Source organism: Trichoderma atroviride, chromosome 2, assembly GCF_020647795.1.
Source record: "Trichoderma atroviride chromosome 2, complete sequence".
Lineage (NCBI taxonomy): Eukaryota > Fungi > Ascomycota > Sordariomycetes > Hypocreales > Hypocreaceae > Trichoderma > Trichoderma atroviride.
In genome coordinates this window covers 5,017,130-5,030,010 of record NC_089401.1, presented here as the reverse complement: position 1 = coordinate 5,030,010, position 12,881 = coordinate 5,017,130, and the positions used below count along the sequence as shown (strand labels likewise).

The following is a 12,881-nucleotide window of genomic DNA, read 5'->3' as shown; positions in this document are numbered from 1 at the left end:
ACGAGAGTCTACAACACTTGATCAATTGAGCACTACGTGGCAGCCCGTTCTATACCAGACGGGGCAATGTATTTGTTATATCAGCTTGCATTCAGAAATACCAAGCAATATGTGAAGATGAGTAGCAAATGGGTTAAACCCGCCAAATTAGAACGCGGCTTCGCCAGACCTCCCGAGAAGTAAGCGTCTACAGCCATAGCCTTTTGACAACTCAGCCATCACCTAATAAATAAAGGGAGAAGTTATCCAGCACCCTGTTTTCATTATCTAACACCCCAACTGTAGCATAATAGTGCAGCTAGTCTATATATTAAATATACAGCTGCCAAATACTTATTGAAATAGCAGCAGTAGCAGCAGTAGCAGCAGTAGCAGCAGTAGCAGCAGTAGCAGCAGTGCTAAATAACATAATCGGGGTCTGGTGCTAGATAACTTCAAATGTTTTCTCTTTATTTTTATGGTGTTAGATAACAGAACTGGGGTACTGGATAATGGCTCCCTAAATAAACAGACTTATCCCTTGATGACTTTTCCAATATGAATGATGTGACTATATTATGCCGGCGCTATAGAATACTTCCACATAAAGAAATTTACAAAATATGACACCAAGCCGCCCTATTCGATTGGTTGGTATTCGCGTCACGCGCTTCGTTACGAACAACAGCAGCCCCTAGCCCAGTAGCCTCGTTGGTCTGGTAGGCACCCCCTCCGGCCAAGTTATATTCAACTCTCGGCCCAATCGTCGATTGATTTCTCAGAGCCATTTCTCTCATCTCAGCGTCCGTGTTGGTCTGATTAATATCGTTTCCAACAGTTGCGTATTCAACTCTCACATGCCTACTCCCTGGCACTTGATAGAATGTAAACAAGTATACCCTACCGTCCACATCATCTATGCCTGTAAATGGGACGTTTTGGTATTCCGACAAGAGGTTTGAAAATACAGATGGAGAAATATCTCCCGGGATTGTCAGGCGCTTCAAAAAGGGATAACTTCTTTGGAGACGGTGGCAAAGAGTACTAATGCTATCTCCTTCTTCATATTGCACCGTTTTGAATGCTAGGGGAGGGTCTGATTAGTGGATGAGCATTATTAGAAAGCAAAGCCCCCGGCGTAAAACAGGGATGTCGCATTAAATGGTCTCTTAGAAGATTCACACTTACAATCTCTTCTTCCCGACAAGCTGAGCAACCAATCCATGGTGAGAGATCCTGGGCGCGCTATTAACAAAAATGAATTATTTTGTATGCAGTATCGAGATTGCGTGCCTGGGTAGTGAAGGAGAAGTCAAGAGTTTTTATACCTGTTCAAAGGTGCCCGACAGATCGCCACCAAAGCGCCAATTCTGTATTCACAAGAGCTCACGTACATACCGACGAAGCATGTGCAGCAAAGTAAATACTGCATGTTGTTCTATGTCACAACCCAACCCTTATGGTCGCGACCATAGGCCAACCCGCCAGGATCCACCGGATCAACTAAGGACCAATTAACCAATTAGGTCTAACTTATTTAACTTAATAAATAAGCTTAACAAGCCATAACTTATACAACTTATCTCACAAGCCTTATAAGCCTAGAACTAACTAGGTATATAAGTTTACTTCTCTACACTTATTTAAATAACTTAAATAGCTAGTTATTAACATAAAATTAAGATTACAACACGCTCTACACTTCCACTATCTAGTAATATTATTTACTATTACTTACATTACCTATTAAGTTTCCTAACCACTTTATTAATATAAACCTAGAATTATTTACTAGGTTTATCCCTTAGGAATCTACCCTATACTAACTATCTAGTATATAATTTATTATATATTAACAACTCTTGTTTAAACAGTTACTAAACCTTATAGGCAATATAGAAAAAAGGATATAAATACTAACCTTTAACATCCCTAAATATAACACTAATTACAAAAGCTAAGCTTTAAGTAATTACTAGTTAAATAATATTATTAAATTTAAAAACATATTAGCAAAAATAGCTTATAATTAGTAAAATGTTTTAATAAAAGCTCTTAAATAAGAATATAAATAACATAAGCAATAAGAATAAAGCGCTAGAACTTATATAAAAAATATAAAATATATAATCTAAGACTTATATATATAATAGTAAGCGGATTAATAAACTATTAATAACCTATAATAACAACTTAGCAACCCACTAAAGGTAGCTCCCTAGGTAGCACTTATTATAGCACCTATAGTAGCACTAGTTATCCCTATAAATAATAAACTAAAACTAGAAAAAGTTTTAAAAATTAAATAACTAAAGAAGTTTAATAAAAACACTACTAAACTCTGCTAGTTCCTTAATAAATTATAAACCTACTTTAAGTATTATTATTTAAAGATATTCCTAGAAGATAATTTAAAAAAAAGAATCTAATATATAGGAATACATACTAAAAATATAGCAGCTAATTAGTTTAAGACACTCTTTAAAAATAAAAAAAATAATCCAGCTTAGTAAAGTAAATTTATAAAGGAAGTCTTTAAGGGTTATAAAAACCTTAAAGAACAACTAAAAAAATCCTTTAAAATTACTAATAAAGCTTAAGAAGCGGAAAAGAAACTTTAAAACCTTAAATAAAAAGAACTATATTATAAATATACTTTAACCTTTATTTAACTACTTAGTAAGGTTAATTAAACTAAGGAATTAAAAAAGGAAATATACTACTATAATCTAAAGTTAAAAGTTAAAAATAAAATCTATAAAACTAATTAATAAAAAACCATATTTACTATATTTACCTAAGAAGCTATTATAATTAATAATTAATAATAGGAATAAAAGCAGGAATAAAAGGATAAGAAAAATAGCTAGACTACTAGACATTAACCATAGGCTAACTAAGGGAAAAAATAAAAAGACTATATTACTAAAGATAATAGAACTTAACTAAGAAGAATAGATATTAATACCTTAAACCATAGGAAGTTTAATAGAACCTATAACACTTACAGCAAGAAAGGCTATAAGAAAGTAAATTACTAATCTAAGATAACCTATATATTCTATAGTAAAAAGGGCTATAATAAAAGCTATTACTATATTAAGAAAAATAAAAAGAAACCTAAGACTACTAAAAATAGGGTTTAAGTAAACACTATTATAAAAGTACCCTATAACCACCTTAGCTAAATAACTTACTATAATAATTTATATCTTATATATAAAAGCAGTAAAAAAAGAATCTAAATACTACCTAAAGAAGCCATAAGCTAAAAAAACTTATAAGACTATAATAATTAATACCCTTAACTTTTATAAGAAACTAAAATATAAAGACTATAGCTTAATAAAACCCTATTTTACTTATGCACTTTATAAATATATATCTTATAGCTTATAAGATATTAATCATATATATAAAAACTATAAGAAAAATAAAAACAGTAGATTAAACTTAAATAAAGAATATAGCTAATATAGTATTATAGCCTAGTAATATGCCCCAGGATGCTAGAGATATATGCATAAAGACTTTAAAGGTAAACTCCTATGCCACTTATATAATCTAATAAGCCCTAATTATAAAAGGAACACACTCCTTTATAACCTAAAATGCAAAAACTATAAACCTTACTAAAAGGGAAAGTATATTATAAATCCCTATATTTATAAATATAAGCTTTATAGCACTATAGACTATAACTATAATTATAAGGGATGCCTAACTTATAGCTTATAGGACTTAAACTATAGTTACAACAAGATCCTTAACACACTAGTCAAGGAACATAAACAATAGGAAAAATAACACTAATACCTAAAGGAATACCCCCTAGTATAAATAAACCTCCTAATATTTACTAAAATTAACATTTCTAACACATATAACTATATTATCTTACTATAATCTTATACCCTATTAAGGACTAAATTTATAAAAGAATATAAATTTAATAAAAAATATAAGAAAAAGAATTATAAATACTATAATAAGTTATACTATAAATTATATATATATAATAAAATTAATAAATAGTATAATAACTTATAAATATATTATTAACCTACTAAATATTAAAAAACCCACTTTTTAAATTATAAAAAATAATATTATAAAAAACATATAATAAAATAATAATAATACTACCAAGTAATAAGAAAGCTAAGGTTAAAAGGTTATAACTTAGAAAGTTACTATAAAACCCAAGAAGGATATAAAAGACTTATTAAAAAATACTACTATATAATCCAAAAATAAAACTAAAAGTTAAAATGCTAATAATATATAAAATACTAAACTATTACCTAGGACTAAACCTATTTAAACAGCATTTAAATTAACTTAATTAAATATAATAATAAGAAATTATTAATTAAAGGGTATATTAACTAACATCTAGTAATAACTTATATAAATAGTAATGCAGATTATAACCTTATTACTCCTTAAATAATAAAACTACTTAAACTATTATACACTAAGAAAAAATAACCTATATATATATCTAGTATTACTATACCTTATGCTAAGATAATAATTAATTATAAGACTAATTATCTTTTAATTATAATTACTAGTTATACTAAGACTATTAAGTTTAATATTATACCTCTTTATAACTATAATATTTTACTTAAACACCTATAGTTAAAATAAGGTAACCTACTAATTAACTAGAAAATAAAATAAATACTTTAGGAAGAAGATATTACCTAGGAGCTGTAATTAAGCTATAAAAAGGGCAAGGAAGGCAAAGATACACCTATAGACCTAAAAATAAAATCTTATATGCAATAAAATTAAAAAAAGTCAAAAAAAACAGAAGAAAGAATAAAACCTAAGAGAAAGGTTAGATTTAATATAAAAAAATCACTAGTATTACTATAATATAACTATAAAAAAGTTAAAAAAGAATAAGTATATATTAACTAAGTTATTATATATATTAAAATAAAATTATAAGCTCTAGATAAAGCATTATTAAAAGTAAAAGAAAAAGAGAAAAATAAAGAACTAAAAGATATTCTTTAAAAAGCACCTTAATAATACTAAAGGAAATATAAGAAATTATTTAATTTAACACTAGAAATAATACAACTACTTTACTTATAATAAGATTACTATATAAATCTTATAAATAGGAAAATAATAAAGTTCTTTTTAATTTATAATCTTAGTAAAGTAAAACTTAAAATACTTTAAAAATAGCTATAAGAATAATTAGAAAAAAAATATATTAAACTATTTACCTTATAAGCTAAATACCCTATTATATTTATACTAAAGAAAAATAGGAAACTTAAACTAGTTATTAATTACTAATAGCTAAATAAGATTACTATTAAAAATTAAACCCTATTACTATTAATTATAGAAATTTAAAACTATTTAACTAATGCAAATTAGTTTATTGCCTTAGATCTTAAGGGAGTGTATAACCTAATTTATATCTGTAAAAGGGATAAATAAAAAATAGTATTTAAAATATACTATAGATTATTTAAATGCTTAGTAATACTATTTAAGTTAACTAATGCATCTGCAATATTTTAATAAATAATTAACTATATGCTATAAGTATATATTAATAACTTTATAATTATATACCTTAATAATATTCTTATTTTTTTAAAAACCCTTAAAAAACACAAGAAATATATTTATAAGGTATTATAAATACTATAAAACGCTAATCTCTTAGTGGAACTAGAAAAATACTATTTCCATATTTAGGAAGTTAAATTCCTAAGATATTTAATTTTACTAAGATAAGTCTAAATAAACCCTAATAAGCTTAAAGTAATTTAAGACTAGGAATTTCCAGAAATAAAAAAAGGAATATAAAGCTTCTTAAGTTTAGCAAATTACTATTAATAATTTATTAGAAACTATAGTAAGATTACTAAGCTACTTATTAATATTACTTAACTTAAAGAAGATAAAAAAGGCAAGAAGAAACTAAAAAATAAAAAACTCACATATAAACTAGAAATAAAAGTAATATTTAAATAATTTAAAAATACACTTTTTAGTAAACCTATACTTATTATATATAATCCTAATAAACTATTAAAAATTAAAACTAATTTATTAGACTTTACTATTAAAGGAGTATTAATTTAAAAAAATAAAAATAGGAAAAATCATTTAATAGCATTCTTCTCTTAAAAACTATATAAACTAGAATTAAGATATCTTATCTATAATAAAAAATTTATAGTAATTCTTAAAGTATTTAAAGAATAAAAATACTACTATTTAAAAAGTAAATATAAAATTAAAATACACATAGATTACTATAATATTATATACTTCACCTAAATATAAAAACTCTTTATATAATAAATATAATATCTTAAGACACTCTTAGACTTTAACTATAAACTTGCCTATATTAATAGCACTGCTAATAAATAAGTAAATGCATTAAGTAAAAAAGAAGAATATTTTAAAGAAATTCTAGAAATTAAAGCCTAAGTACTAAGAAAAAATAGTAATAGTAACTATAAATAAATATAAATTAACACTTTATTTATTATAAAAGAATATAACCCTATCCTTAATAAAATAAAAGAATATATATTAAATATAGAACTAGATAAACTCCTAAAAGAAGCAACTATTAAAAAAGGCTTACTAAAATAGGAAGGGAAAATCTAAGTACTGCTAAAATTGCAATTAAAAGTAATCCAAGATTTATATTATAGTATAATTATAGTAGTATACTATAGTATTAAAATAATATAAAACTATATAATATACTATTATAAATTCCTAGGGATAAAAAATAAAATCTTAGAAGTTATTAAGAAATATAATATATATAAGAAAATAAAAAATAAAAGGCATTAGCTATATAGAATATTATAACTAATCCTAGTTCTAGAAAGGAATTAGCATACTATTATATTTAATTATATTACTAACTTGCCTAAGTTAAAAGATCTATTAATAAAAAAGCACTTTAATAGTATCTTTATTATTATAAATAAACTCTTTAAATAAGCATATTTTCTACCATATAAGAAGGCACATAATATTAAAAACTTAATATATCTTTATATAAAATATATATTTACTAAATATAAAATACTAAAAGAAATTATATTAAATAAAAAAAGCACCTTTATATTTAAATTTTAATAAAAACTAATAGCTAAACTTAAAACTTATTATAAGTTAAGTATAGTATTTTACCCATAAATAAATAAATAAATAAAATAAATAAACTAAGTTATTAAAGTATACTTATAATATTATATTAATCTCTAGTAAAATAACTAGGTTAAGATACTACTAGTTGCATAAATATAATATAATAGCTTTATAATAAAAACCACAAGAGTTATACTATTTTATACTAACTATAGGTTTATACTAAAAGCCTATAAACTACCCTATAATAAACTAAATATAAATAATATATATATTTTTATAAAAGATATAATCTAATTATAAGAAAAACTTAAAGTTTAACTTAAATTCTTTAAATAACACTTAAAAAAATATATAAACTGCATAAGGATTAAGGGACTAACCCTTTAAAAGGGAAATATAGTTTACCTACTATAACACTTACATAATAAAAAATTACTAAATATTAAAATAAATAAGCCAAGTAATAAATTAAACTTTAAAAAACTTAAACCTTTTAGAATCTTAAAGAAAATTAGTAAAGTTAACTATAAATTAAACTTACCTAATAACATATAGCTTAAAATAGCTATCTTTCATATATTACTACTTAAAAAAGCACTAGTAAATAAAAAGATAAGTAAACTAATTATAAATAAAATTATTATCTAAGACATTAAGGAAGAATATAAAATTAAAAAACTAACTTATATATAAATAAATAAAATAATAAAAGAAAAAAAGTACCTTACTAAATAAAAAGGATATAATAATAATAAGAACTCTTAAGTTCTAAAGTAAGAACTTAAGAGGAATACCTAAATAATCCTATAGGAATTTCATTAGTCTTTAAGGGTGGAAATAACAATAGGTCTAGTTTAAACTTAGACTAATTAATAGTATTAATAGACTAAGATAAGCCGGCCTTAGAATTAGGTGCTAGTAGGGCAGCTTAATAAGCAGCCTTTAACTCCTCCTACTTAACCTTATCCAACTTATCTAAATTATTAAGACCTTAATTAATAGCATAAACTATCTTTTAATACTATAACTTCTTTTACTTACAAAGGCATTTAACCTTTTTACTAGTTTTTTAAAGATACTCTAACTTTAATTTATACTCCTTTTCTATAGCTTTAATAGCCTTTTCTAAATAGATATATTAAAGAGTAACTTTTTAGAACTAAGTAGTAAATAATTGCTTTATGTTATAAAAAGACTTCTAACCCTTAACATAAGTAGAACAATAGGATAATTCACCCTTAATAAAGAAATAATTAAATCTAGAAGATTTATAAGTAAAGTATTTATTTATTTTAATTAAATAAGATAAAACTAATAAAAATAAATTCTTATATATCTCCTGCTTTTTAAATCTTAGCTTTAAATAAACTAATATAATAAGAATTAGTAAAAAAATAAGTACTTTATAAGAAAATAAAAAAAAGAACTTACTAGAAAGGAAGTAAATTACTTATACCTAAAACAGTTAGGTCTTAAGGATAAGATTAATAGGAGGGGGATATTATATTATAACCTAACCCTTATAGTTACAACTATAGGCTAACCTGCCAGGATCCACTAGATTAACTAAGGACTAATTAACTAATTAGGTCTAACTTGTTTAACTTAATAAACAAGCTTAATAAGCTATAACTTATACAACTTATCTTATAAGCCTTATAAGCCTAGAACTAACTAAGTATATAAGTTTACTTTTTTACACTTATTTAAATAACTTAAATAGCTAATTATTAATATAAAATTAAGATTATAATACGCTCTGCACTTCCACTATTTAGTAATATTATTTACTATTGCCTATATTACCTATTAAGTTTCCTAACCGCTCTGCTAACATAAACCCAAAATCATTTACTAGGTTTATCCCTTGGGAATCTACCCTATACTAACTATCTAGTGTACGGTTCGTCACATTCTGCCCCACTCGGTGAAGATCAGGCTGTAATACTACCTTGTGGGAAATGCATCAGGCTCTGAAGTGCATCAGGCTCTGATATTGCCTTCAGTTTGAGGCTCCGCGCGGTGCAGCCTCAGTGGTGTATTTAGAGACGTGCCCTCTGGGCTTGCTGCATGTTGGGTCGCATCGTCCCAACCTTCGTAACACTGGTCATAGGCATTTGAACCTCCAAAGTGAAATTGGGAGGGGAAAGTGAGTCGTTTACCATAACAGCTGCGCTGGCTCCACGAACAGAGCCATTCCCTTCGAGTCTCGTAAATGGATACTTGGCCAGACCTTTCGTCCTGCCCAAGCTGAAGATGATTCCAGCGATCGTCGATTGGTCCGTCAGTTGCGCCTCTTCGCCAGAGTGCAGATCGTGGCAAGATGTCAATTGTAGAATGATCCCCCAAACGGAACCGAAAGGCGTCATAAAACGAATTCAAAGGGTGCCCCGATGCGGTCCATTCGGTATCCTCCATTGGAAAATGGATGTTGACTACTGCATGCATTGCATGAAAGGTATGGCGTGGCAGAAAGAGAATGGTGGCAATAGATATACATGCTGCAAGGCAGTGAGTGATGGTGGTGGGAGGGAAACAGGCTATAGTGCCATGTAACCGACGCCTTCGTTGGTACAAATTATTTAAAACGTTGGGTATAGGTACTTTTATGGAGGAGCGTCGATTACCCCAATCTCATAGCAAGAAATTGCTCGAGGACTTGGATGTGCCTGTCTTATCGTCGGTCATGCCGCATCTACTCCGCACAAAGTGCGCTGTCATCGTGTCGACTACGTTGCACTGTTTAAGGCAAAAGACGGTTGTGTCATGCCGACTATGGATGAAACATCTAGCTGGGAATAGAACAGGAAGCAGACGCTCTCTTTTCTCCATAGAACACTATCATACTCTCGACGTAAACAGACAGGCAGACTAGTAAATGCAGTATAAGCAATAGGTATAATAGAGCAGATAAGTCATTGATAGTGTTTTCCACCTATTACTAAACGCATAGTCATGATAATAACAATAAATATGCTTTAAAATGAATCTCAAAGTTGGGGGGGTTTCTAAACTGCATCTGGTGTTCACATTTCCTCGCCTAGGGCAAATACTCCATTACGACGACACGTCCTAATTGTTACAGGTGCCGTGGAAAAGAGATTGTCTACAATAATGAAAAAAATCACTGACCAGACTACAAGCTTGGATCATGAAAACGCATTTTAGTTCGTCTACACACAGCTGATCGGTAGTCACTCTACCGCTGTTAAGTCCTCTGCTATAATTGTATCAATGGTCCACGGCAGCTTAGCAATAAATAACGCCTTCTAAAGTAAATAATAGACACCAACCCAGGAAAGTAGGATTCCATAGCAATATCGCTCCAGTGCGCCTCTATCAACTCAAAGCCTCTTCCAGCCTAGCATCTTCTTGTCGAATTGGCAGCTCTCCCTGAAGCATCCCCTGATTCGGGGTCTTTGAGTGACTCCTCACACCATTCCCGTTCACTTCCTCAGAGAGCCCGATATGCCGATAAACCCTAATTGATCCATCCTGTCCTGCAGTCACCATCGTCTCACCGTGGACGTCCACCCAGAAGCACACCCCCTTGTGACCCTGCACTCTTTGGAGGACCTCCTTGTTCTTGACGTCCCAGAGTATGACATCTCCATCTTCGCTGGCAGAGGCAACGAATGCTTCGCCGTTGAGGATGGCAAAACAGCCGCCGATGGAGAATTTCTCATTGCGATGGCCTTGATAGGTCTTTTTGACGCTTCCAGAAACGTAGTCCCATAGGCGGATGCAGTTATCGAGATTGAAGGCGAGGACGAAGCGGCCGTTGGGCGAGAAGCATACGTTGCTCACGGCGGGATTGTCCTCGTGGACAAGAGTTCGCAAGCATTGGCCGGTCGAGGTGTCCCATACACGGCTAGACAAGGATTAGCAAGCCGAGAAAGGAATGTCACGAGTTGTTTGATGCGCAAAACTTACATCAGTCCATCTGTGGAGCAGCTCACAACCAAAGTACCATCACAGCAAAAGTCGATACCTGCAACCGGGTCGCTGTGGGCAGGAAGACTCCTCATTAATCGTCCTGCGCGTACGTCCCACAGAAAAACGGCCTCGTCGTAGGATCCGCTGGCAAGGATATTGCCCTTTGGCGAAAAAGCCAAGCAGTGAATGTAATTGTGATGTCCTCTCAGCGGCGCCATCTCTTGGCCTGCAGATTTCCGCGCCGTCGTCTTGGGCCGACCCGTCACTCGATCCCAGAGCCGGATCGCCTTGTCGTCCGAGCCACTTGCAAGCGTGTTGCTGTCTGGCGTCCACGCCACGCAGCTCACGCCAGCCATGTGGCCAACCAATGTGTCCATATGCGCTCCCGTGGCGGCATCCCAGATTTTGACCGTCGCGTCGGCAGAGGCAGAGGCGATGAAGCGGCCATTTGGCGAGATGCGCACTTGCGAGACTGCTTTGGCGTGTCCATGGAGGGCTAGCCGAGCTTTGTAATTGGGCTTGAGCGGCTCTCGTGGAGGCGTGGGAGTGGGCTGTTGCGGTTCTGGAGAAAAGGAGTCTGATCTTGATTGGTTTGAGGACGTGGGGGACTGCGAGCGCGGTCGAGAGCGAGGGGATCTTGTTGGAGACGGTGATGAGCGCACGGGTGTTTGTGAGCGCGTTCTTGACTCGGAGCTGGAAGCTGATCGCGATCGACGGACAGATTCTGAGAGGGGCCGCGAAAGCGACTGTGAGCGAGAGAAGTCGTCGAGATATTTTGGCGTTTTGGTTGGACTTTTGCTCAGGCCTGCGCGGCGCTGCGACAATCGCCTGGGCGGCAGAAAGTCGTCTGGATTCCCGGCCAGCACATCGGGAGAGCTAGAGCCTGACGATGGCGTGTCGCCGGTTCTTCGCCGTTTGTAGGGCGGCGGCGTGTCTCTCGCCAGCTCGTCGGGGGAGCTCATTGTTGAGGTTCTGGAGACGAGGCTGAGCACTGAAAAGGCTGGAGTAAGGCTGGCCTAGTAGGGGTGGGGGGCAGAGTCGCGTCACAGGGACTTTTTTGTGGCTCCTCCAGGGTACCATGTGATTGAAATCTAGAACTTGACTGGTCTTTGTTGATCTGCAGCAATTCACGGGGCTTTTGTAAAATTTGATAAGCTCTGGGTAATGATTTGCACAGCTTGCTCATGAATGAATGTGGACCGGATTAATTCGCTGCTGGGGCTGCATTCTTTGTTCCTACATGTAATCCAATCTCGAATCCGGGTATATAATAGATCCTACCAACAACCTAGCTGCTTGATATTGCCTGAAATGGATGTGAATGCACTTATGCTTTGAATAATAAATGCGATTTATTGTATGTACCAAAAAACAAAACGGCAGAGGAATCTAGATAAAAATTCTACAATGTCCACTCTGCTATATGTTCTGTATCCAGTAAGTGCTGAGTGCTGAGGCGATTCACGGGATACCGCAAAAAGAGCTAGCAGCGCTGCACGAGACGAGTCATTTGCTCCCTACAAAAGATGCATGCAAGATATCTCCGTTTCCGGCAACGGTGAGAAAAGACAATGTCGACCTGTTTCTCCTTTTTACAATTTTTTTTTTTGACATGGCCATCTGATAAAAAATTTTTTTTGGAGAAAGGCGCGCCTCCATCACTAGAAAGGCTTGATGCCAGTTGTCTAACGCCTTTCGAAGAACAAACATGCTGTAGTATGGCCACAGCTGAGTAATCTAGGACACTTGAAAATGGCATGCATGGCGAGGTGCGCCGGACAGCCCGCGACGGCGATCCATAGTGGCAA

At 32.0% G+C, this 12,881-nt stretch overlaps 2 protein-coding genes across 2 annotated transcripts; both read right to left on the bottom strand.

The window, feature by feature from the left end:
- Nucleotides 1–9,120: 9,120 nt before the first annotated feature.
- On the bottom strand, nucleotides 9,121–9,555 carry TrAtP1_004473 (uncharacterized protein; the record flags this gene model as incomplete). Its single annotated transcript, XM_014083984.1, has 1 exon — nucleotides 9,121–9,555. One exon carries the CDS (start codon nucleotides 9,553–9,555, stop codon nucleotides 9,121–9,123), a length of 435 nt encoding a protein of 144 aa, XP_013939459.1.
- Nucleotides 9,556–10,309: 754 nt separating this feature from the next.
- TrAtP1_004472 (uncharacterized protein) lies at nucleotides 10,310–12,050 on the bottom strand. Its single transcript, XM_066112317.1, has 2 exons — nucleotides 11,071–12,050; nucleotides 10,310–11,008 (listed from the first exon to the last, which is right to left on the bottom strand). The coding sequence occupies exons 1-2, from the start codon at nucleotides 12,033–12,035 to the stop codon at nucleotides 10,477–10,479; spliced, it is 1,497 nt and encodes a 498-aa protein (XP_065968400.1). The 5' UTR covers nucleotides 12,036–12,050; the 3' UTR covers nucleotides 10,310–10,476.
- Nucleotides 12,051–12,881: the final 831 nt, after the last annotated feature.